Source organism: Balaenoptera ricei, chromosome 17, assembly GCF_028023285.1.
Source record: "Balaenoptera ricei isolate mBalRic1 chromosome 17, mBalRic1.hap2, whole genome shotgun sequence".
Lineage (NCBI taxonomy): Eukaryota > Metazoa > Chordata > Mammalia > Artiodactyla > Balaenopteridae > Balaenoptera > Balaenoptera ricei.
In genome coordinates, this window is record NC_082655.1 from 57,909,446 (window position 1) to 57,936,197 (window position 26,752).

The window sequence follows — 26,752 nt, forward strand, 5'->3', positions numbered from 1 at the left end:
GGTTTGTCATATATGGCCTTTATTTTGTTGAGGTATGTTCCCTCTCTGCCCACTGTCTGGAGAGTTTTTGTCATAAATGGATGTTGAATTTTGCCAAAAGCTTTTCTGTATCTATTGAGGTGATCATATATTTTTTTCTTTCAATTTGTTAATGTGGTGTATCACATTGATAAATTTGAGGATGTTGAAAAATCCTTGCATCTCTGGGATAAATCCTCCTTGATTCTTTCAATGTATCATTGGATTTGGTTTGCTAATATTTTGTTGAGGATTTTTGTATCTATCTTCATCAGTGACATTCACCAGTAATTTTCTTTTTTTGTGATATCTTTGTCTGGTTCTGATATCAGGGTGATGCTGGTCTCATAGAATGAATTCAGAAGCATTCCTTCCTCTGCAATTTTTTGGAATAGTTTGAGGATAGGTGTTAACTCTTCCTCAAATGTTTAGTAGAATTCACCTGTGAAACCATCTGGTCCTGACTTTTGCTTTTTGGGAGTTTTCCAGTTATGGATTCAGTTTCATGACTGGTAATTGGTCTGTTCATACTTTCTATTCTTCTTGGTTCAGTCTTGGAAGATCGTACATTTCTAGGAATTTGTCCATTTCTTCTAGGTTATCCATTTTATTGAGATATAGTTGTTCATAGTAGTCTCTTATGATCTTTTGTATTTTTGTGGTGTCAGTTGTAACTTCTTTTTCATTTCTGATTTTAATTATTTGGACCCTCTCTCACTTACATTTTTCTCACTTTTTTTTTGATGAATTTGACTAAAGGTTTATCAATTTTGTGCATCTTTTCAAAGAACCAGCTCTTACTTTCACTGATCTTCTAAACATTTTTTTTTTAGTCTCTATTTCATTTATTTGTGCTCTGATCTTTGTGATTTCTTTCCTTCTACTCACTTTGGGTTTTGTTTGTTCTTCTTTTTCTAGCTCTTTTAGGTGCATGGTTAAGTTGTTCATTTGAGGTTTTTCTTGTTTCCTGAGGTAAGCTTGTGCTGCTATAAACATATCTCTTAGAACTGTCTTTGCTGCTCTTGAATGAGGAATATAGCAAAGTGTAGAGAACTGCCAGAGAGACACCAGGAATCTTTCTGAAAATGCTGGTGCTCGAATATTGGCTCCCCTTTGACATCACTAATATTCAATGGATTTCTCTATGCAACTGCTTATTCAAGACATTAATTTTCTCTTTCTAATTTCAAACCTGAATGTCATGAAGTTCAAAAGTTAGAGTTTAAAATAAAAGTATACTTATATTTTTGTGGTTTTTTTGGCTGCCTTGGGTCTTCGTTGCTGTGCACAGGCTTTCTCTAGTTGTGGCGAGTGGGGGTTACTCTTCGTTGTGGTGTGCAGGCTTCTCATTGTGGTGGCTTCTTTTGTTGCAGAGCACAGGCCCTAGAACACACGGGCTTCAGTAGTTGTGGCTTGCGAGCTCTAGAGCACAGGCTCAGTAGTTGTGGCACACAGGCTTAGTTGTTCTGCCACATGTGAGATCTTCCCAGATCAGGGATCAAACCCGTGTTCCCTGCATTGGGAGGCAGATTCTTAACCTCTGTGCTATCATGGAAGTCCAAAAGTATTCTTATTCTTATTTTAAACAGATAATTTAAAAAAAAAAAAAACAGAAATCTTAAAGCTGACAATCAGATAATATATAAGCATTGTCTTTTACAAACTTTAAGACTAGGGTACAATAAAAAATTGCAATTGTTTATTGCAGTCCTGAATTAAGAGAACTCTTAACTAGGGACTTTGGAAAATTTAGCAGATATTTAAATAGAGGTTTAAATAGAGGTGTTGTTTTTTGGGGGGAAGTTGAATACCACCCGTTTCAATGTCAAAAATATAGCTTACTGCTTTCTTATCCATTTTGGGGGCACCTTGGGAAGAGCTGACTTGCTGATTACAACCCTTTCTACATATTATTTTTCAAACATATTTACTTCCCTCATAAGCAATAGACTGGTAATTTCAACTTAGCATCTTTATACAGTTTAATTATAATCTCCTTGTTTTAGAAAATACTTTATACTCTTTCTGAATTGAAGAATCTAGAGAACTAGACACTGGACAATTAACTGCATTTAGCTAATGAAAGGCAGATTTCTATGAGTCCAAATCTATAAGAGACTGGCTTAAAGTCTGTGATTAGTAGACTTTTCAGAGGATCTATTTCATAATGCTTGAACATACATCATAAAGTGATTATAAAACTTGTATACTTTCAATTTATTACAAACTGAAATTGTAGTTTACATAGTGTTGGTCAACATCACTGTCATCCACAAGAACAGTCTTTACTCTGAGGGTAAAGACTTAAGAAATGTTGTCACCACAAGGCAATGGCTTCCTCAGGCCAAATCAGCACTGGGACCACAAATGCTTTAAGAGTTCAGAGAAGAGAGGGGAATAAACTCAGGGTAGGAGCATTTGGGAACTGTTTCACAGAGGGGTGGACTGTAAATGAAAGAATGATTTGGTGAAGGGAATTTGGGCAAAGGCAGTGATGTAACCACATGGAAGTATGAATGAATCATCAGTAATGACTGATGAGAAAAACGAATAATTGAATGGCAAGTTTTACAAACATGAGGGACAGGAAGAAACAATCAGATCTAGCCTCTTAGCTATAGGGAGGTAAGATCTTATTGTCCCATTTTGCAGATAAAACAACTGAGGCTAAAATATCAGGAGAGGTTTAATGAGGTGACTAAGTCCTTAGTCCAGTGATTTTTTTTTTCAAACTTTCAAAAAAGATTTTTAAACATATAGATTTCTGAGTTCAAATCCTAGGGAGTCTAACTCAGTAAGTGGGGGTGGAACCTGTGTTCTCCGTTTTTCACAAGATCCTCAGATGGTCCCCAAATGCAGGGTTTGGGAGATGATGCTTTGTTATAATAGGTAACCAGGGAACATCTTGTGCTATATTCTTATCTGAAGTCTAATCCTAAGTTTTCATCAACTCAGGGTAGATGGACAAATATTTGGTTTGTCCCATCACTACTATTCTTTTCCCATTTTCCTAGTTTTCAAAAATTCCTTCACAGGCGGAAAGTGGAGGCCTGACGTCACTGACCTCAAATTTGAAACTATATGCATATATCTGAATCCAGGCTCCTCAATGCAAGTATCATAATAAGAATCCCACGGAAGACCTAGGAATGATGGAGGGACAAGAATACTGAGTCAAAAACCCTGAGTTTGAGTTCTGGCTTGCCACTTAACTGCCTACTGGTGCTTGGTTAAGTTACTTTAACCTACATTTTAAATGATCATTTATGTAATGAGACCAGTAAGGTTTTGACTGATTATGTTACAAGATTATGGAAAGGACAGAAGGAGATAGTGTAGAAATTCTCTAAAACTATGAAGACCAACGCAAATTTTCAAAAATTATAATGAGGATTCAATTCAACACACTTTATTTAATTGCAATTAAATATCCACAATAAGTAAGCCACCGTAGCAGATACAGTATAGTAGGAGCCTCAGCCCTGCTCTCAAGAAGGTGAAAATCCCATCATCATTCTTATCATCTTTTGGTCCCTGACATTGATCAGAGAGTAGGGCCACCAGAAAGCAATGACCTGACTGTCCCCTCCACCAAGTCTAAGGCATGAAACAATTAACAGGAGGGTAGAAAGGAATTGTAAACATTTTATTCCTTTTGCTCTCTCTTTTTTCTTTTCCTCTGAAGGCTGAAGAGGTCTGGGGACTTGTGTTCCTTCTTGGGAAATACTACACTTTGGGAAAGTTTTAAAAAGGCCATAGTGGGGGCCTGAGGAAGGAAATTAGGAGTTGCTTGTATATTTCACTTGAGATTGGGCTCTTTTGGAAAAGTAAAGGGTCTTTGTGAAGTTTCTGCATTTCCTAGTTTATCTCATTAAGGCAGAAGTCATGATGGTGGATGGGAAGAATGTATTTTGGCTCCTCTTAATATACTTGTTTGGATCCTAAGTGGAGTGATAAGCAGTAACATTCAAAGCTGGGTTCAAAGTAGGAAAAAAATCCTATTTCAAACAAGTGTACAAATGATTCAAGTCAGGATGTGATTAGTGAAATGGTATTTCAGAGAAGGGAGACTGCGATCAGCCATGTGGGAGCAGGAGATAAGAGGACAGAGTTTTGAAAAAAGCAAATGACAGCAAACGACAATACAATAGTAAAGGGGGTGCAGTATGAAAAGCCACAGGACTACAGATCAAAAAACCCTCTCTATGTGATCCTAGTCAAATCGCTGTAACCTCTGGTGCCCCCTTTATTTCCATCCTAACGCACCCCCCGTTTATTTTTCTTTTAGACAATTGCATTAGCCTTTTAATTGGTCTCTAGTCACAGTTGCCAGTCATTCCTTAAACTAAGCCACTCTGCAACTAGAATTACCTCGTTAAAACTTGAATCTGATTTCCCAACGGACTCCCCTACTAGAAAAAGTTGATGATGTTCCTCTTGCTGACAAACACCCTGACCTGACCTACAGCTCCAGATCCACCCGCTAGGATGGCCCGGCCCCAAACACAGACACCTTATGCTCTCCTCTTCACCCCCCCACCCCACATACTTTTGGACACTAAAACATGTACTTTTTTTTTTTAATTACCACATGTCACACTCCTAGAATGCCCTTCCCCTCCTCCTCCATCTGGCAAACTTGTATTATCCAACAATATTCAGCTCAAGTGGTACTTTTTCAGTAAAATCTTTCCTGTCCTTCCCTAATAATAATGAATTAAATATTTCTAGATTTCAGGGGTATTTTTCTTTCCAAGACTTTTCTGGAATTTCCAGGCCAAATGGATGAGCAGTCTTATTATTGGCAGGGTATGCTTCAAAAGAAATTATCTTTTTGGTCTCCCTGGTGGTAGAAAGAATAGTTCTGTGTGTTCTTGGGTTATTCTCTTTTCATGAATGTTTAAATGATAGAAATTATGAGAAGACTCACATTTTACCTGAGGCAAAAGCGCACTCTCTTCTGTACTTACAAGTTCTTAAAATGTCTCTTGCTGGAAATCTGTCTAAGTAGACTTTAATTCAACCATGGTAAATTAAAGCTTGGAACTTAAATCTTCCAAGAGCATCTTTTCATCATTTTGAAACCAGTAAAGTCTCCCTCCGTGTATTCACAAGTGTGTCTTATGGAGCAAAGAAATTTAATAGTCAATCCCATGAGGGTTTCATTAAACCAGGAAAAAATAAGTAGTGGAGCCAGATCCAGTTTAAGTGATAACTCACAGCATAATGTTCTGTTTCTGTAGGACTTTCCCCTTCAACTCTTTAATCTCATTGTAACTCACATAAACTCTCTACCGCAGTCCTTAGACTTGATTCTGATATGGTGAACAAACCCAGGAAGGTAATTTTTTCATTGCTGTCTTCTTGTTTACAATTATTAGCTGTTATTTAATTCATCCAAAGTTCTTAACCTACCCCAATTCTTCTCTCACCCCAAACAGGTCCATTATTGGATTAGATCATGTTTAGACCCTAAAATCCTCACACAGCATGGCAGATGAGCAAGTGGAAGAGTGATGGCCCTTGCTTTGTGAACTGGAAGCCAAGCATTACATAGTTAAAGAGAGTTCCTCTAGATTTCTGAGGCAAATGAGGGAGGAGCTGGAGAAGGAAGGGCTCTGATACAAGTGATTAGATCAAAAGCAATTCTTTGTCCCATGTCAGGTGGTTTTCTGCCTGATGTGCATCTTGTCAGGCATAAATTAAGAAGTGCTGTGGTCATTGGGAGCTATTCCTTCTCAAGGCTATCTCTTAATAGCAACAAGTTGTGAGAAGGACCTTCCTCTTTCATCTTAGCCTCTTTGTTTTTCAAAATCTTTCTGTGGTAATTCAATAAAATGGCAACTCAGCCATCCCTTTGTAATTACACAAGGAAAGGTTTGTGACTAATTATTTCATTTATTCAAGCAGCATAAGGGTAATTTACCAAGAAGGCAATATTAGACAATGGTTCTCAAACTTGATGAGCACCCCAGCTCCAGCAGGGATCTTGCTGTGTGAGGACTCCACACTCGGCCCTAGGCTTTCAGATCTCTGGAGGGATGGAGCCTCAAAGGCTGCTTTTTAAAAGTTCCCCAAGCCAGTTAGATGATTAGTTATGTTTAAGGACCCCTTATCTTGTGGTCTCTTGCAAAGCTTCTCAAAGTCACTCTCCCCTGGGGAGACTGTAAAAAGTACAGATTTGATGTCCAACCCCAAGGGATTCTGATTGCTGTGAGGGGTCTAGAAATAGGCATTTTAATAAGCCCCCAAGGTGCTTCTGAAGCAGGTGGCCAGTGTACCTCACTTTAAGGTATGCTGTTCCATTCAAGCTTTAGCAAAAAGGAAGCAGAAGGGCAAAGATTTGAGAGGCTCGGCGGTTTCTGGTCCAGGGTCAGTTCCAAAAGTCTTCCAAATGCCATGCCAACCTGTGTCTGGACAACGCCAGTGCCAGAGAGAGAGTGAGGGTAGAGAGGGTGCCTGTCAGGGATAGGGTGGGTTTCTGGGTGTATGTTGCTCAGGATTAAGATGGGAGAATCTCAGTTAAAAACCACAGGCTATACAGATGCTCATCCCCTCCCTCCTGATATATTTTAATAGCTCTTCCTTAGCCTTCTTGCCTTCAGGGTCTCCCTGGCTTGTCTGTCTCCCTTTTCCCAATTTGATTCCAGCCCCAACTCCCATAGTGCTGCTAGAATGAATTTTATAAAAGGTAAATTGTGTTTTCTCAGTGGCTTAACAATCTTCAAATCTCTGTAGCTTAAAACTCTTCTCAGTAATTTACCCATACCAAATCCAGACTCTTCAGCAAAGGATCTAATGCTGTTTGTCATGTCGTCTCTTTGTACGTTTCCACCCTCACCTACCATCTCGAGTCACATAGTGTAAAGAAACCCCTTTGCCTGCAACATCCTTTTCGTGACTGTTTGGTGGACCTTAAGTTAAAATGTGAGCCAACCTGTCAAGTCTTCTATGACTATTCCAAGTAGAATTATTCTTCCGTCTGAATCTTGTACATACCTATACCATAGCACCTATAACTCTATATTACATGTATTTATTTTAAAGTCTAGTCTCCCCAATAGACTTAACCATGTTTTAATGTTATTATCATTAATATTAATAAAAGTAAAAGTAATAATAGTAGCTGGTAGTAGATAGACATTAAAATAAAATACATATGTGAAGAAATACACAGAAAAAAATGACCTTAAAAGCCCAGTTAAGGGAGGGAGGGTGGGAACTGTTCATGGTTATTATGACCTGCTTAGGCCCTGGTCACTCATTATATCCCTCCCAGTGCTTGAGGCCACTTCATCCTTTCCTGGAGACTCAGCTTTGCTGTCCCCAGGAAGCACAAGCTACATCTCAGTCCTCACTGAAGACAGCACTGTCACACCCTCCAAACTCCCAGCCCAGCCCCCAGAACATCAGTGTCTAGATTCTGGTAATTGGGCTTCCTTCTTATTTATGGGACCCAGTGCCTACTTTGCAGACTACTGTACTGAACTCTCTGCCTTACTCAAGCAGCTGGGCCTGGTTATTGTTAATCAGCCTCCTGGTGGAGACCCAAGTAGTGCCCTGTCGTTGTGGTCCTGCTACCTGCGTGGGAGCCCCACCTGACCATGCCTGCTTGCTTGGATCTCTGAATGTGCATCTGATGCAGTAAAAATACCAGAGCTGGCACATCAGCTTTGTTTGGAGATACCATCTTGTTAAGTTGATGGTTAGTCCGTCATCGACTTCCATGATCCATCCAGTTTTCACAGGGGCTAGACAGGTAGGTAAACTGAATAGAGATATGATGGGGACCCCAATCCCTGCATTGATGCTGATGTTAACATCCACAATCCTTCTAGGAATGCAGTGTTATTTGTGTTTTACTGTCTTGGTTGCTGTGGAAGCTGGGGCAGAGGACCCAAGAGACAACATCATCAAGAAAATCTAAGGAGATATTTCAATGTGTTCAATATATATGGTGAGTATTATAACTTCTAGCATGATATACATTGGACAATAATTTAGGGAAAATAGAATAACACTGGGAAAATAAAATTTCAATATGGAAGACAGCATACAGAGAAAACGTAAAGAATTCTGTTTTGATGCTGGTTGAGTTAGTATCTGTGTGGATTAGGACAAGCCATACAACATATTGGGGATCTATTTTCTCATCTGTAAAACAAAGAAAATTTACTAGAATTCAGGGACAGCAGCATAATTCTATGATTTTTCTTATTATTTTCTTGGTGTTATTATAAAATTGCAGTAATTAAAGGAAACTAGGAGGAAAATTAAGAACAGTAAACATTTTAAGAATAGTATATTTCAGAGTCCATAAAGGATAAAAGCACATTTTTGTAAAAATTAACTTAAAAACATCAAAAAGTTGAGTCTGTATAAGACATGTAAAATTATCATATGCCTTCTTTTATATAGTTAGATTTTTTTTGTTTGCAGTTCCAAATCATGTTATTAGGCAAGTATCCATCAACTAGAAGGAATAATGTACTTTTTTTTTTTTTAATTAATTTTATTTATTTATTTATTTATTATTTATTTATGGCTGTGTTGGGTCTTCGTTTCTGTGCGAGGGCTCTCTCCAGTTGCGGCAAGTGGGGACCACTCTTCATCGCGGTGCGCAGGCCTCTCACCATCGCGGCCTCTCTTGTTGCGGAGCACAGGCTCCAGACGCGCAGGCTCAGTAATTGTGGCCCACGGGCCCAGTTGCTCCGCGGCATGTGGGATCCTCCCAGACCAGGGCCCGAACCCGCGTCCCCTGCATTGGCAGGCAGACTCTCAACCACTGCGCCACCAGGGAAGCCCAGGAATAATGTACTTTTAAGAAGATCTGTTCATTAAGGTTTTATGTTCCAGATATCTTTGCAGCTTTGAAATAGTGGGTTGCACTTTGGACTACTCTTCAGTGATTTTTTTAAATAGAATGCTATTTTTGAATAAAGACAATACATATATCAGAATTTTTAAAAAATCATGAATATTGGGAACTGAGGATGTGTCATTGACTCGATTTAAAATAGTCTGTGTTCTGTAGCCCTGAGGAAATGAGAAGTATGTCAAAGGACAAGGGAAAAAGTCATCTAGAAAAAAGTGAGGACAATGTCCCTGAGTGTGATTTGGAAAGAAGCAAGAATGACATTTGCAGAATTTGGCAAGATAACTAGGGGAAAGAGCAAGAGCTGGAATAGCTGTTTCCAAGTTTTAGGGCAGTTGGGAATCAAAACCCTGAAGAAATTTGGATGAAGGGAAATTCCACTTTGGCATCCCTGGGAATGCTTAAGTGTATAGTCTTGCCTGTTAATATTATTGAAAGATCCCTTCCTTTGGCTAAAGCAGGAAAGGGAAAGAAACACATTTTATAGTAAAACTCAGACACATTATGGCAAAGTAAAAATTTTTTTAAAGAGTACTCCATATTAGATGTTTTCCCTAAACCAGAACTCCTTTCTTTGATGATTTAAGAAATAAATAATTAGGAATATTCTAAGGAGCAGAAGTAAATATATTCCAGGGAATATCTTGGAAAAATAACACATATTAAAAATATAAGCTTCAATGATCGTTTGAAAAAACACAGGCTTCAGTGCATAAATAAATTTACAACCTCTCAAAACTTATAACCAAAAGATTATAAGATTAAAAGATTTCTCCAGGGGAAAAAAAGGAGATAAAAGAAATACATGAAAAAGAAATCAACTCATGTCAAAGTAATTCATGGTTCTTTACACACATATTAATTGTTAATCTACTCAGAAATAATCAGGGGGGTTGATTTTATTTGTATTAGATGAAACTGTTGCTACCTGGAGTTTTTCATTTACCAATATCTGACCCTAGTAGCAGTTTTTAATAGAGTTGTTCGAAGGAGGTTTAAAGCATTTGTATTCATTGATATGTCTTTGAAGAATGACTGATGCCTTTATGTAAGCAAAACAATTATTCTTGGTAGAATCCTTGCTCTGTGCAATACTAATGATCAGGAGGCAGCTTCGTGGTGTACGCAACCCCGGGAGGGTAACGAAAGGACACGTGGTCCCAATGGTGCACCCTTGGGCATGGATATCATAATGTTAGGAAACACAATCCACAGTTTCCTGAATTTTAAATCAGATTTTATGCTGGATTTTTCTCTCTGTTTCTATGTTAAAGGAACTCCAACACTGTTTCAATGCACCTTTGACTATTATATATTCATTGCAGATTTACACTTAATTTGATTAGGGTACTTAGATCCCTGACTGATAAACCCACTCATGCAACTCAGTCTCTTAATCTGTGTAAGGCAATCTCTAATATTTATACACTAAAGGGAATAAGCATTCCAAGAGGATTAGAATCATAGTAAGTTTTTTAATCCCAGAAAAATACAATATTTCAAACTTGCTTCCTATACTTACTAATAAATTATCTCCATTGGGAACTATAAGAGCAAATTCTCAACTCCCCAGAAGGCACAAATGGAAAAACCATACTTTGTGAGCTCTTGATTGGTCTTGAGAGAATAGTTATGACCAAAGTATAATCACTGTAATTTTCCTGCCTCATTATTTAGAAAGCAGATGAAAATATACGATTAAAGATTGGATATTCCACCTCTCTCTGACTGGAACTTGAAAAGGTCTCACCATCTCCCCTAAGCCTTCTCAAGAGAAGTTGCTTTAATGTCCTTTACACTTTTTTTTAAAAGCAGAAGACCATGAACACTGTACATAATATTACTTATTTCTCCATCCAATTCATTTGCCTTTCCTAAGCCAGGCCCTTGATGATCATGGGTAGACAGCCTCATACTCAAGTTTGTGTTCTGTTGTCTACTCACCTTGTGCCCATGTTGACTATTTCAAATGATAAGTCCCATTGAAAGCAAGCCCCATTTTGAGCCAATTCCATTGAGAAGAAATAGGTAATATCATTCACTATTGGTGGGAGGTTAAAGGGCATAACCCCTTTTGAGGGCAATTCAAAAATAAGTATCATCATTTAAAATGTGTATACCCATTGACCCTTCAACTCTATCTCTAGGCATTTATTCTACAGAAATAGTAACACAAATAGACAAAGATACATATGTACAACGTTTACTAAAGTTTTTTTTAACAATGAAAAGTGGAAGTATTGGTTAAAACATGGCACATATGTAAATGGCATACTTGGCAGCAATTTTTTAAAAATGAGATGGATTTATATTCATTGACATGAAGAGATGACCATGGTACATTACTAAGTGAAGGTGACAGTTATGGGAAAGCATGTATGTACAAAGTCTTGACGTATCATCCAGTATCTTTAGTAAAAATTCATACTCAGATTCCATGTGTTTGTTTGCATGCGCCTAGATTGAAAGAATATTCACTGAATCACTAAAAGAAATGATCTGGAGAGTGGAACAATTCCTTTCTCCTCTATATCTATATTGTTTGAATTTTTATATCAAGCATATATTAATTTTTTTAAAAAACATTAAAATATTTCTATTTGGGGAGGAAAATTTATCCCAGTGAGAGGAAAGAAGGATTAACATGGTGTCATGCTAATGGTATCATGTTCTTGAGAAAAAAAAAATTTCTTGTTCTGAATCATGGATATCAAGAAAACTCCTTTTGAATTCCATGAATTTCTATGCTCTCACGACTGATCTTTCACTCCAGAATCATTGCTGGAGAAAGCTCAAACTTTTGAGACTTCTAAACCAAAGATGACTGAAAGTAAGACTATTCTGCATTAGAGCAAATTTCCTAATTCTTCCCAGCCCAGGACTCACATCCCAAGTATGTGGTTTGTCTTCTGGTACTTTATTGTTACTACTACTACTATCAGTACTAACTGACTCATGTCGAGTTAGGTGTACGCTAGGCAACATATAAAATATCTGAAATTTAAGATTGCTAACTTAAACAATATCATCAAATATAGCTTCCCAGTTTTACAGATGAGAAAGCTAAGTGTCAGAGAAATTAGCTAGCTTACCAAAGGTCACAAGCTAGTGAATAGTGGAAACAGAATTTCAACATGTCTTAACTCCAGAGCTCATGAATCTTTCTTTTATATAACACTGTTTATAAGGTAACCAGAAAAATGTCACAAGTATGTTAGTGTTCAAAAGTGAATAAAAAATTTAACATAATGACAACATTTTAAAGAATGATCATATCTTTATAACATAAAAATCATTATCAAGAGTCTTGTAGCAGGGATAATAATATCTAGATTTGGAAAATCTTGACAAACCACTGAATAAGTGCAGGAATGCACATTTCACCCAGTGAGAGAGGATTTTCGTCAAGAGGGAAGTTAACACCCAGATGGCAAATATAGTTCACAGATTCCTGATATTTGTGCTTTTTTACTCGATCAGAGTTCACTGGAGCAAAGTCCCAGAGCAAAAGTGTCTCCCAGAAAGAATACTCAGTGTTTCCTTGTAGTTAAAATTGTTCTTGGATGGGTTGCTCCTGTTTTGTCTCTGTATCAGCATCAAGTCACAGTTAGTACCTATTGTGGCATCTGCCACTATCTGATATTTTCATTCTAGTACGTGATCCTCATTTTGTCTACAACCTCAGGGTGCCCACGTATTCATCTCAAGCATGCGCTCTCACTTTCCCTTCCTCTCTTCTCCTTCATTTCTTTATTCTTTTTTTCTTTTTCTATTCCTCCTCCCTGACCTCTTTTTCCTTCTTCTCTCCCTTAAACATTATTTCCCAAGTACCTATTATGAAGCAAAAACTATGCCTACTGTCAGCCAGAAACACTCTGGATGCACATCCCTCCTCTTCAGGAAGCTCACAATCTTCATGTGCCTTCTCTGCTTGTTTTATTCATTCTTGTGCCACAGCATCAAGCACAGAGACTGGTACTTATTAGGCATTTAATGAATACATAGCTGAATATCTTCTTTGTCTTTAGCTCTATTTATGTAATTTAAAACACAATATGTGTACAATTTTAAAAGCATGTAGAATGTAACTGGGCTGAGAGATTGGTAAAAGTGAGGATATGAACAGCAGTTTGGAAGAGATAAGGTGTGTTCTTTACTTGTGGATTGAAAAGAGTTCCTACAAGCACAAGTTAGTTTACATGCTACTACAACTTCAGGGAGCCAAACCGGTTCTTTTGCTCCATGGTTTATCCCCTACACTTGAAATTTTCCCCTTGACTTTGTCACATACAATTTTGGGAAGTTAATCAGGATCATTTTAAAAGATGTGAACACTTTTAGTAATGTTATGGTATTATCTGTCTTTTATACCTTAATATGATCAAAATCAATCTGATTGATTTCCTCCTAATTCAACACTGAACTCTATAGAACTACCAAGTCATACAGAGTGCTAAGCCTGGGTATCCAAGGATGAATAAGATACAATCCCTACCCCCAAAGAGCTCACAGCCAGACGAGAACAAACTTGGGTGTGTGTATGTGTGTTTCTGTCTCTCTCTGGACATTTCCTTGGTGATGTCTTCTGGTTCATTTGTACATTCCTTTCTGGTTTTCCTAGTTAATATTTTCACTTTTGCCTACAGTCAGTTCTTCATAATGAAGCTTGCTTTATTACATAAAGAAAAAGTAGGGCACACTCTACATTCAGAAAGTGCTTTGCCAGCTCTTTAGTTGGTTCCTACTTGCACCTACTACACTTTGGAGGAAGAGTCACTTTTATGAGAAAGAGGGCAAGTGAAGAAGTTATACAACACACTTGAAGCCACAGTACAACTCTGTAATTAGCCACTACCTTCTTAACTGACTCATAGTCTACTGGCTTACTCACTCTTTTCAAAACCATCACTGTTTTGAAGTCAAAAAGTCAATGATCAGTCACTGTGAACATATGTTCAATGAATGGTACACAAACTAATACAGGGTTACCTTTGTATTGCCTCTTAAATCTAAGAAATGTAAAATGATTCTCATATTAAATGTTCCCATCAGTCTGTGGGGAGAGAAAATCAAGTGAAATATGCTGAAATTTTTTGCCAGAATTTCATCTTAAAACTCTGACAAACCCTAAAATATTGATAATGACAATGCATTAATATAGGAACTTTGCTTCAATAAAAGGAGAGCCTTGCCATGAACTATTCCTTAACCTACCACACACATGCCGAGAAAACACTCCCTCTCATTGTGGCTTTGTCTCTACTCCTTATTATCCAGTGATTGTGTATGTTTCCTCTTCAACTTAAAAATTGTCAGAAAAAATACCCTCATTTCCTCCAAAAGAAATAAACACAGGCAAAGGTCAGAGGGATACATTCCATGGAAGCTGTCCATCGTAGAGCAAAGTGCAAAGCAGCTGGTCTGAACTAGAGAGTGTCTGTCCCCACAAGTCAGCACTGAGGGTCTGGGGCCACATTCCCCATGTCCACATTTCCAAAGCAAAGTGAGACTCTGGTCCTTGAAGACCCCTTCCCACAGCCCAGGAGAAAGAGTTTGGCTTCGTATGTGCATTTTAATGCTGTATTTGAATATTCATGAACAAAAGCATAGTCCTCTCTGTGGGAATTGCTTTCCTAAACAAAGGCAAATTTTCTCCCATGTGCCTTGTCTATGGGAACCAAGCTCCTCCAGAAGGAAGGAGCTTCCTGTACCTCTCCTATATCATTTCTCAATTTCTTCCACTGTTTTTCCACTATCTCATTGCCATTACTTTTGATCAGCCCCTCGCTATCTCTTAACTCTCACCTTGTAAGTAAATTTACATCTGCTTATTCTACCCTTTATAATCCACCCTTCCCAGTGCCACCATATCTTTGTAAAACACAGATTTGAGCCCACTGCTTTGTTGTTTTAAAACTCATACACAAGCCTTAAGCATGATTATGTACCCTAAATCCGTACCTCATTCCTTGTGTTAATTAATGCATTAATCCAGCAAATATTTGGTGAATGAGTAAGGTACTAGGAACTTTAAATCATGAATGGGATAAAGTTCAGAATGAAGAAGGGAGGTTAGGAATGAGGCAGAACTGGGTATGGAATGAAAGTATTGCTTATCTTTTACACAGTATATGCTAATAAAAGATGCTAAAAGTGTAAAAAAAATTTTTAGGAGAGCAGCAAGAGCCTCTTGTGCAAAAAAATTTCCATATTAAGATGATTGTCAAAGCAAAACATCTAAAAAAGGTTTTATATTGCATTTTACTTTGGTCCCAGGCTGTAACTAGAATGGAAAGTTGGATCATTAAGGAGAGGCAGAAATCATGTGTTATTTATTATTATACTCCTTCACCACAACTAGTCTAGTGCCTTGGACATAGTATGTTTGAAAAAAAGATTTTCTGAAAATTATTTGCCAAACTATAAACCTAGTTTATACATTGAAACTAGGTTTGAAAATATAAATAGTATAATTTCTACTAGTTTTCAAGAAAGGATGACCACTAAAGTTTTGGTTAAATCTGAATTCTTTTCCTTAATACAAAGGGAGAATATTCTTTTTTTCCCCTTCATTCTTTTATAAAAATTTTTATTTTTATATTGGAATATAGTCGATTTACAATGTTGAGTTAGCTTTTGGCGTACAACAAAGTGATTCAATTATACATATACATATATCTTTTTCAGATATTCTTTTTCAGATTCTTTTCCCATTTAGGTTATTACAGAATATTGAGTAGAGTTCCCTGTGCTATACACTAGGTCCTTGTAAGAAAATATTCTTTAAAAAGTGTTGAACCCAAGGTTGTATAACATTAAATGTTTTTTTAGTGTGATTTTCCGTATTATATACCACTTAACTCACACAGCAGTCCATTGGACTCTGGTGAAAGGTGATAGAGGAACCTCCGTTTGATGAGGGAACGTTCTATCTTATTTATGCAGAAAGAGCAAGTATTAGGAACTGAGATGAAGATAAATTATGGAGGAACTAGGCAGTTGCTTGTATTCCCAGTTACCCTGCAGAGCAGATGCATAAAATATGAGGTGTGTGCCTCTGCTTTAAATTTCTGGACAGCTTATTGTCTAGAAAGAATTCTCTACCCTACATGATACATAACTTAGTGGATTTGTGCATAGAAGAATATTAGCATTTCACAGGATGGCTCATGTATTTGGAACATAAATTGAACTGTATTTAGATAGCATCTCTTCAAGTAAGTAATTCTGTCGAGCCTATTTTGTTATTCTACACAATTGATTTCATGAAATTCCTTCATGTAGGCTCAACTACCCTCTCACATCTTAATTCTTTCATTGCCAAGGCCCTTTACTATATATAGGTTACTACGAGTCCTGTTTATATGAAATCATTAAAGGAGCTAATGTTTTTTGCAGAAAATCTCAACTCTACCATTTCTCCAACAATGATCAGTCACTAAATATGTCGACATAGGGACATGAAGCTACTGGCCCACAGAAATATTCTTGAAGTATTTTTACAGGAGTGTTGCTGAACTCTCACTAACCCACCGAACTAGCTTTTCCTTCATGCATTTTATTGAATACCTGGTTACTTGATGTACATCAGTGAAAAATCTAGATGAAAGCCCCTGCCTTAATGGAGCTTAGACTCTTTATCACCAGGAACATATATCTGTACTTTGGTCATGGTTTATAGGAACATATATCAATACTTTGTCATGGTTTACTGATGGTGGTCATGTTTGAGTAAACGTCATGAATGGGTATGAAACCAACAACTCCTGCTATTCCCTGTGTCTGGAACATTATTTTCTCTGGTCTTTCCATGGCTGTCTTTTTCTCATTGTTCAAGTGTCAGCTCAACTGTTCACCTCCTTTGACTGACCTTCTTGGACTGCCCCATCTGGAGCTGCCAACCATCACAGCTGTCATTATATCAGATTACCCTGTTCTGTCTTCTCTGAAACACACAGTTGAATTGGTTTATTTATTTATCTCTTTGTATATTATCTTCTCTAGTACTAGAATATAAGCTCCATGAGCGCAAGCAAATGCCTGGTGTGGCTTGCTCATTATTGAATCCCCAGTGGCTAGTAAATTGCCTATGATACATGCCAAATAAACAAATGGACCTTGGTGTTGTGGTACTCTAAATCAGCACTGCTCAAGAGAAAAATAACGTGAGCCACATGTAACCTAAAATTTTCTTGCAGACACGTTAAGAAAGTAAAAAATAAGCAGGTTAAATTAATTTTAGTAATATACTTTATTTAACCCAATATGTCTAAAATGTTGTCATTTCAACATATCATCAACATAAAAGTTTTTGATGAGATATTGTACTTTTTTCCATATTGTCCTCAAAATTTAATGTGCATTTTATACTAACAGTACACCTCCACTCAGATTCTAAATTTTATTTTGAAATGCTTCATAGACATTTAGATTTCATAAAATTTATAGTTGAAAAGGTAGATTTACATATTCAAGTTCTTTCACATACATTTAAAAGTTTTCCAGCAACTGAATCATGATCATTTCTTAAATTTTAATTAAAATTGAATAAAATAAAAAATTTAGTTTCTCAGTCATATTAGTACATTTCAAGTATTCGAGAGCCACATGTGACTAGAGACTACAGTATTGGACAGTCCATCTCTAAAAAAATGTTTAAATTGCAGTGTCACAATACACATATGTTCAAATATGATAATCATTTGAAAATCTGTCTGAAGCAATTTGTTACTAAAAGTAAAACATCAACATATATTTTGAAAAGTAAACCATTATTTACAGACTGGGAGAAAATATTTTCTAAAAACACATTCGATAGAAGACTGTTATCCAAAATGTACAAAAAGCTCTTAAACTAAACAATAAGAAACAAACAACACAATTTAAAAAATGGGCCAAGGGTTTTAACAGACACATCACCAAAGAAGACATACAGAGGGCAAATAAGCATGTGAAAAGATGTTCCTCATCATATGTCATCAGGAAAATGCAAACTAAAGCAATGATACCACTAGACACCTATTAAAATGGCCAAAATCAAAACACTGACAACACTAAATGCTGCTGAAGATGTGGAGCAACAGAAGTCTCATTCATTGCTGGTGGGAATTCAAAATGGTACAGACCTTTTGGAAGACAATGTGACAGTTTCTTGCAGAACTAAACAAAGTCTTACCCTATCATGCTCCTTGGTATTTACCCAAAGGGTTTGAAAACTATGTCCACACAAAAACCTGCATGTGGATGTTTATAACAACTTTATTCATAACTACCAAATCTTGGAAATAATCAAGATGTCCTTCAGTAGGTGAAAATATGAATAAACCATAGTATGTCCAGGCAACAGAATATTCTTCAGTGCTAAAAAGAAATGAGCTATTAAGCCATGAAACAATATGGAGGAAACTTAAATGAATATTATTAAGTGAAAGAAGCTGATCTGACAAGACACATACTATATGATTCCAATTATATGACATTCTGGAAAAGGCAAACCTATGGAGATAGTAAAAATGGCAGTGGTTGACGGAGTTGTGGGAAGGTGGTGGGAGTGCCGGAGGAAGATGAATAGGCAAAACACAGAGGATTTTTAAGACAGTAAAAATACTCTGTATGATGTTATAAGAATGAATACATGTCATTATACTTTTGTCCAAACACATAGAACATACAATACCAAGAGTGAACCCTCAGGTAAAATACGGACTTTGGGTGGTTGTAATGTATCAGTGTAGGTTCATCCTTAGTAAAAAATGTACCACTCTGGGCTTCCCTGGTGGCGCAGTGGTTGAGAATCTGCCTGCCAATGCAGGGGACACGGGTTCGAGCCCTGGTCTGGGAAGATCCCACATGCCGTGGAGCAACTGGGCCCGTGAGCCACAATTACTGAGCCTGTGCGTCTGGATCCTGTGTTCCGCAACAAGAGAGGCTGCAATAGTGAGAGGCCCACACACCGTGATGAAGAGTGGCCCCTGCTTGCCACAACTAGAGAAAGCCCTCGCACAGAAACGAAGACCCAACACAGCCATAAATAAATAAATAAATTAAAAAAAAAAAAGTACCACTCTGGTGAGTGATGTTGGTTAACAGGGGAGGCTATGCCTGTGTGGGGGCAGGGAGTACGTGAGAAATTTCTGTAACTTTCAATTTTGTTGTAAATCTAAAACTTCTCTAAAAAAATTGTCTTAAACACAAAACAAACTAAAAACAAATGAAAAAGTAAAAGCCATTATTAACTTAGAACATGAAGTTATCCCTGCACGAAGACTGATCATTTTTATTTTCTTGTTCAGTGAATTTATAATAGCAAGTCTACACGGAATTGCACACCACCCACAGTCTATGTATCTATGCAACAGTCCAGAGTGAATAAACACTATTACTGCACCATTAACATAAGCAACAGTTAAAAACTACTATTGTAACATGACTTTATCAGTTTTTCTTAGCAACTTGCTTGCCTACAGAAAATCCTGTCCTTTACAGAATCCTCTATCTCAACCATTTCTGGGAAGCCCTTAGGATACTTACAAATCAATCGTGTGCTCAGCAGATACTGTTCAATGGAATACACAGTGTAGTGATACTAAGCACACCCGTAGTATTTTAATTTCTTTTTTTCTTTCCTAAAGTCTGGGTGTGCTCATGTGAGCTTGCTGCCCATGTGACCATCTTCCATCATTCTGGTATGGGGTAGGGGATGGGGGGGACTGAAAAACATGGTTACTTTAGAAAAACATTCTCATGAATTATTCACTATGTAAAAGCAGGAAATTAGATTTTGATAGCTTGTGACCACCCCACTTCTGATTGTTTTTAAGTAAAGCAACACCATTTAGATCTGGATAAATTTAGATCTTATAATATAGTTCAGGAACTGGATGAATTTTCTCAGTATGGGGAGCATATTTTGGATTGGTGTCTTTTTTTTTTTTAAGAGCAGACAGGTTTTTTAAAAAAAATTATTATTTATTTATTTATTTATTTTTGGCTGTGTTGGGTCTTCGTTTCTGTGCGAGGGCTTTCTCTAGTTGAGGCAAGCAGGGGCCACTCTTCATCGCGGTGCATGGGCCTCTCACTATCGTGGCCTCTCTTGTTGCGGAGCACAGACTTCGGACGTGCAGGCTCAGTAGTTGTGGCTCACGGGCCTAGTTGCTCCGCGGCATGTGGGATCTTCCCAGACCAGGGCTCGAACCTGTGTCCCCTGTATCGGCAGGCAGATTCTTAACCACTGTGCCACCAGGGAAGCCCTGGTGTCTATTTTTTTAAGGGGTCTGTGGAAATCCACACTATGCTCTCATTTAGGGGATGGAATGAGTGAGGTTAAATGATCATTTATTAATTAAATCTGCTGTACAGATTCCTGGTGGATAATTGAATTTACTTTTTCTTTTTCATTCATACAAAACATTTGAAATGAGAAAGCTGGGGTACTTTACCATTACTTGGCATTTTTTACAGAATTAGAACAAAAAAAATCTTAAAATTTGTATGGAGATACAAAAGACCCTGAATACCCAAAGCAATCTTGAGGGAAACAAAATGGAACTGGAGGAATCAGACTCCCTGACTTCAGACTATACTACAAAGCTACAGTAATCAAGACAGTATGGTACTGGAACAAAAACAGAAATATAGATCAATGGAACAGGATCGAAAGCACAGAGACAAACCCACGCACATATGGTCACCTTATCTTTGATAAAGGAGGCAAGAATATATAATGGAGAAAAGACAGCCTCAATAAGTGGTGCTGGAAAACCTGGACAGCTGCATGTAAAAGAATGAAATTAGAACATTCCCTAACACCATACACAAAAATAAACTCAAAATGAATTAAAGACCTAAATGTAAGACCAGACACTATAAAACTCTTAAAGGAAAACATAGGAAGAACACTCTTTGACATAAATCACAGCAAGATCTTTTTTGATCCACCTCCTAGAGTAATGGCAATAAAAACAAAAATAAACAAATGGGACCTAATGAAACTTAAAAGCTTTTGCACAGTAAAGGAAACTGTAAACAAGACAAAAAGACAACCTTCAGAATGGGAGAGAATATTCGCAAATGAATCAACGGACAAATGATTAATCTCCAAAATATATAAACAGCTCATGCAGCTCAATATTCAAAATGGAAATAACCCAATCAAAAAATGGGCAGAAGACCTAAATAAACATTTTTCCAAAGAAGACCTTCAGCTGGCCAAGAGGCACATGAAAAGCTGCTCAACATCACTAATTATTAGAGAAATGCAAATCAAACTATAATGAGGTATCACCTCACACCAGTTAGAATGGGCATCATCAGAAAATCTACAAACAACAAATACTGGAGAGGGTGTGGAGAAAAGGGAACCCTTCTGCACTGTTGGTGGGAATGTAAGTTGATACAGCCACTATGGAGAACAGTATGGAGCTTCCTTAAAAAACTAAAGGTAGAATTACCATATGACCCAGCAATCCCACTACTAGGCACATACCCAGAAAAAAACATAATTCAAAAAGACACATGCACCCCAATGTTCAATGCAGCACTATTTATAATCGCCGGGTCATGGAATCAACCTAAATGCCCATCGACAGATGAGTGGATAAAGAATATATGGTACATATATACAATGGAATATTACTCAGCCATAAAAAAGGAACGAAATTGGGTCATTTGTAGAGATGTGATGGACCTAGAGACTTTCATACAGAGTGAAGTAAGTCAGAAAGAGAAAAACAAATACCGTATATTAACACCTATATGTGGAATCTAGAAAAATGGTACAGATGAACCAGTTTGCAAGGCAGAAATAGAGACACAGATGTAGAGAACAAATGTATGGACATCAAGTGGGGAAAGCGGGGCGGGGGTGGTGGTGGTGGTGGGATGAACTGGGAATTGGGATTGACATATATACACTAATATGTATAAAATAGGTAACTAATAAGAATTTGCTGTATAAAAATAAATAAATAAAATTTTTTTAAATGCCATTACTTATTTTGTTTTAATTTCCAGGTAATTCCTGAGACAGTACTGCCCCAAAGAGCCTTTGCAATTACTTAAGAATATACAAGATAATTCTTATGTTCCTCAATTCAAATGAACCACATAATTGTAATTTTAATAGAAACTCCAGAAATGGGAGTCAAAATTTATCCCAAGATAATTACCCTGCTGTACTCTACACTGGGGTAAATATGTATGAAAATAATAGGAGGAAATTCAATGCACTGAATATTAAACTGTCGAAACAGAAATGTTTAAAATATTCTGTAATGTTTAAAAATAAGTTGTATTCTAAGTTCAATGACCATTTGCCAGGGAGAACCAAAGTTGAGAAATTTCTATTAAAAACATGACTCAAAGGAAAAACTGCAGAGGCTAGCAATGAAGGAAATGATCTGATACCATTCCCAATTGGTTATTCCTAAAATCACTTGTTCTGGGTATCTTTAAAAGGAAGTTATCTGGACTCAGAGGGTATAGCACCTTCCTGAAAGCTGCAGCTTCTTTCTCACTTCGAAAAATAATTCTAGAAAGCTCCCAAAATGTGTGATGCATTTGTAGGTACCTGGAAACTTGTCTCCAGTGAAAACTTTGAAGATTACATGAAAGAAGTGGGTAAGGAAATACATTGGCTGGGTTTATAACTTTTTCTCTGGGGAAGAATGCTTTATGGCTGTTTTTCACTCTGGAAGCACTGGCCAGACATGAAATGCTGCTTTCTATATAGAGGCGATAAAAGTAACATGTGTGAATCGTTTGTTTCTAGAAACATTCTAGATGGAAGTCACAACTAATGCTTCCTAAAGGTGAACTAATATGAAAAAGGGTATAAATGGAATTGTTATGTTGTACAGAAATGCCAAGATTTTATTTGATTGATAAACTTGAGTATCTTTGGTTTACTTGCCTCTCTGCCTCTTTTTCATTCATTCCTTTTGCATATAAAATAAGCAATAACTTGGAAATAAAACTGTATTTATTTCCTAGCATGCAATAATTTCCATTTGAAACTGAAAGCACTGTATTTCTCACCTTAATGTAATTTTTTGAGTAATGTATGTTAACCAGTTATTTTATTGTTTTAAGGTCAGTCCATTAAAATGTGTGGTTGTTTTATGGGAGAAAAAAAATCTTAATTTCAGAAAATATGTTCCTTAAAAGTCTTAAATATTTGTTTGATTTAAAATTATATGGGATGCCATAGAATTATTGATAATAGAGGCTTTCAGGTTTTTAGGTTCTGCTAACATTGCCTGTGTGTTCCCCAGATAATTACAGAAGTAAAGCAAAGGAGTAGAGAGGCTGTATTTCACTCAGGCAGCCACGGCCATGCATGATCAAGTTGTATCCAGGGGTTGCAAATTGGGGAGAGATTTTTTTTCACAATATCTTTATTGGAGGTTATGATTGAATCCCTAAATCTCAAGACTTAACCTTCTTCTAAATCTTATAGTATATTTTTTGCTTGTCTATAACTACTGTTTTCCTTCTTTACAGACAAGAGGGAAATCAGGGACTTCAACATGAGTGAAACCTAGCTTTGTAGAATATCAACTGGTTGTAATTCAATAAACTAATTAATATGCACTGATACAGATATGTCCGTATTTGAGGCTATTTACTGATTTTTAGAAACATTTTACACTTTTAGTATTTATATTTAAATTCTTATACCCTTGTGTTTTAAAATGATAAAGTATTGATGATAATGAAAGACAATAAGATACCTCCTGAAATTAGCTGCTCTAGTTGATTACCTTCAGTCAGCAGGTATTGTTTTCAACAGTCAAATGAGGACAGAATCAAGCCAGTGGAGAGACTGATTTTCATAAGCTTGGCCAGTCTGGAACCACACCGGATGTTGCATCCATTCACTCTGTTGACTCACTCCATGTATTTGAGGTTATTATATTTTGAAACAGAGACAGCACTTGCTGAAGCAGCATACTATCTTCCCACTTGTTGCTACTTTCGGATGGGGAGCTAAATCAGAGCCTCGGTTTTGTACGATATTTGCCTCCCTGATCCCCACTATTCCTAAATTTTGGTATCTATAAGTAGTCAAAAAAGTATCATAGATTTATGCACATGCATTAAAAAAATCCGACACATCTATAACAGTCGTAAATTATAATTTGTGCAGCGACAGTAAGGTACTCCTTGTTGTCTACGTTAGGTTGTAAATTATTCATCCCATAGCTGCCACACATCCCAAAAAATACACTCTTTTTTTTCAAAAAAGAGGAGTTTGCCACTTAAGTGATTGGAAATCGAAGTATTAATTTCTGAACTTACTAAAATAGTGATTTCTTAAACTTTGAAGTTTTCACAATTGATGCCTAAGCCCTCTTTAACATCTTCTATAGTTTATTGGGAACATCACCATTCTAAAACGTTATTCATGCAGGAAACATTTTGACTTTTGGAAAAATTAAACAAAATCTTCATTTCATCGTGGAGTAATTTGGAAAAGCCAAGAAAACTAGACTTGGCAGCAAATGCCATGAAATGTGAATTTTGTACACCCAAACAGATTAATTTTTAATCGAGTAACTGTATAGTGGCCCCCCAAATCCTATTGTCTTTGACTATGGATTTGATCACTTTTGTTATCTAAGAAGGAAAGGTAGAGATTCCCAAGTGTTTCATGAACTGAGTAAAATGACAGTGGCTGCCCTCATGGTTGAGATGGCCAGTTATTTTGAGAGTGCAGTGACTTTTAAAATGTGTATGTCCCACAAGACTTAATCTTTGTACATATTCTTGTGGAAAATTAACAATGGGTCTCCTAAAGAGTTGTATCTGAAACCCGGAAGTGAAAATTTAAAGAACAGACTTACATCTAATTTTGCCTCAGGTGTTCTTTAAGTATTAGCCTGCTTTACTTATCTGCAGATGTTTAAATAAGACCTTTAAGAAACTCACTGGAGTCTTTCACCTTTTATGCACACGTGCACCCACCTACACACACACACACACACACACACACTACTGCTCTTTCTTAAATAAAGATGTGAGAGAAAATTGTAAACTTGACATTTTTCTTTTCCCAACTATAGGAGTGGGCTTTACTACCAGGAAAATGGCTGGCATGGCCAAACCCAATCTGATCATCAGTGTGAATGGGGATGTGATCACCATTAGATCAGAAAGTGCCTTTAAAAATACTGAGATTTCCTTCAAATTGAGCCAGGAATTTGAGGAAGTCACTGCAGATGACAGGAAAGTCAAGGTGAGGAATAAGGAATTGGAGCAGAGTAAACGCTGGTTTCTAAATGACCGCTGCCTACAAGAAGCCATTTTGTAAAAGGAGGAAAACCATTCCACCATAAGCCAAAGATCCCTGACTCCTAGATCTGAACTATGTTGCCTTCAATATTTAGCTGGTGAATTTTCTCCCTTTCTATAAAATTGTCCTTATTAGTTTAAAAAATGATTAACATAATTTATTTGTCATACCATATGTGTATATATGTATATAGTATTGGAAGTGAATTAAAATAACGTAACAGTGTTAGAGAATATTTATAAAAGAGTGGGGAAAAAAAGGAAAAAATCACCTATGATTCTACTATCTCAACATAAATTTATTATCTATATTCTTTCACAGTATTTTTTCAAATGCATGTTTGTATAATATTCTGATCATAATATACATATAATTTTGTATGTTATTGTTTTTGGCACTCATTGTTTTCTTGTTGTAACATTTTCTTGTAATTAAAAATTACTAATTACCTCAAAATATTCCTGCAAATAAAAGTGTTCTATTTTTTAATTTTATTTTCCTCCATCATTATAATCACTTTTTTATTATGCCCGCAGAGCACCATAACCTTAGATGAAGGTGCCCTGGTGCAGGTGCAGAAGTGGGATGGAAAATCAACCACCATAAAGAGAAAACGAGTGGATGATAAACTGGTGGTGGTGAGTATCTTCTCGCTACTTAATTCTAGATTCTACTGCTAGGTCATCCCATAATCATTATTCTACCTAGAGAAACAGATAATCGCCCTTGTAGAACAAAAGGTTAGTTTATTGGGATTACAGTTTCTCTCTGGCAATTATCCTTCATACTTTTAAGCTCAGTGTAGGTATACTGTCCCCCAGGAAGCATTCCCTCATCCCTCTCAATATGAATCATATTGTATTGTGCATTTCTAATTATGTTTCTCACTCACCACATAGATTGTAGGATTCCTTGAGGGCAAGACTTGTATCTTCTTGATCTTTATATTTCCCTAGCTTATTACAATATCAGGTATATAATAAGAGCCCAGAGCAAATATCTTTTGATGAATATTGTTTCCTTCCCAACATTGAAGGAGACAATAAACAAAATATAAGTGGTTTAGTCCCAGGGATTTAACCAATAATTTTTTTTTGTGCCTAGGAATGTATCATGAATGCTGTCACTGCTACCAGAGTTTATGAGAAAGCATAAGCTAAAGGATATTGAGCTGGACTGAAGTTTGCATCAAACTCTATGATATTCTGTTGGGTGTGTTGTCCAAACATATATTATTTCCCACTAATTAGCAAGCAACTAATTTTCCTCCAGACTGATTTTATTCGATATGGTTGTGTTGGTTAAATAAAACTTTTTAGATTTATAAGGCTATGTAATGATTTATTCATTGTGCTAGATAATTTCTTACTCATAATTTAGTGAAGGAAATAGAAAATTGTATTATTGCTTTGTTTCCAGTACATGATTTTTAAAATAATAATCCAAGATGAAAAAAATAATAGTGAATTTTCCATTGTCTTAGGTAGAAAATGATAAATATGTTCTATTACTGAATATGAAGTCCTTCTTTAGCATAACTACAGTCAAGCAATAATCTCTCAGAGACC

General features: G+C 36.7%; 1 protein-coding gene across 1 annotated transcript; it reads left to right on the forward strand.

Annotated features, from left to right (window-relative positions):
- The first annotated feature begins 22,378 nt into the window (after nucleotides 1–22,378).
- On the forward strand, nucleotides 22,379–26,511 carry LOC132351514 (fatty acid-binding protein, adipocyte). The gene is made up of 4 exons (XM_059901329.1): nucleotides 22,379–22,510; nucleotides 24,955–25,127; nucleotides 25,721–25,822; nucleotides 26,289–26,511. The coding sequence occupies exons 1-4, from the start codon at nucleotides 22,438–22,440 to the stop codon at nucleotides 26,337–26,339; spliced, it is 399 nt and encodes a 132-aa protein (XP_059757312.1). The 5' UTR covers nucleotides 22,379–22,437; the 3' UTR covers nucleotides 26,340–26,511.
- Nucleotides 26,512–26,752: the final 241 nt, after the last annotated feature.

Excerpts from the sequence above, each read along its gene's own strand:
- LOC132351514 (XM_059901329.1), top strand. The coding sequence starts at position 22,438 with ATGTGTGATGCATTTGTAGGTACCTGGAAACTTGTCTCCAGTGAAAAC. Across the intron at positions 25,128-25,720 it reads CAGATGACAGGAAAGTCAAG|AGCACCATAACCTTAGATGA; the intron begins GTGAGGAATAAG and ends TTATGCCCGCAG. Across the intron at positions 25,823-26,288 it reads TGGATGATAAACTGGTGGTG|GAATGTATCATGAATGCTGT; the intron begins GTGAGTATCTTC and ends TTTTGTGCCTAG.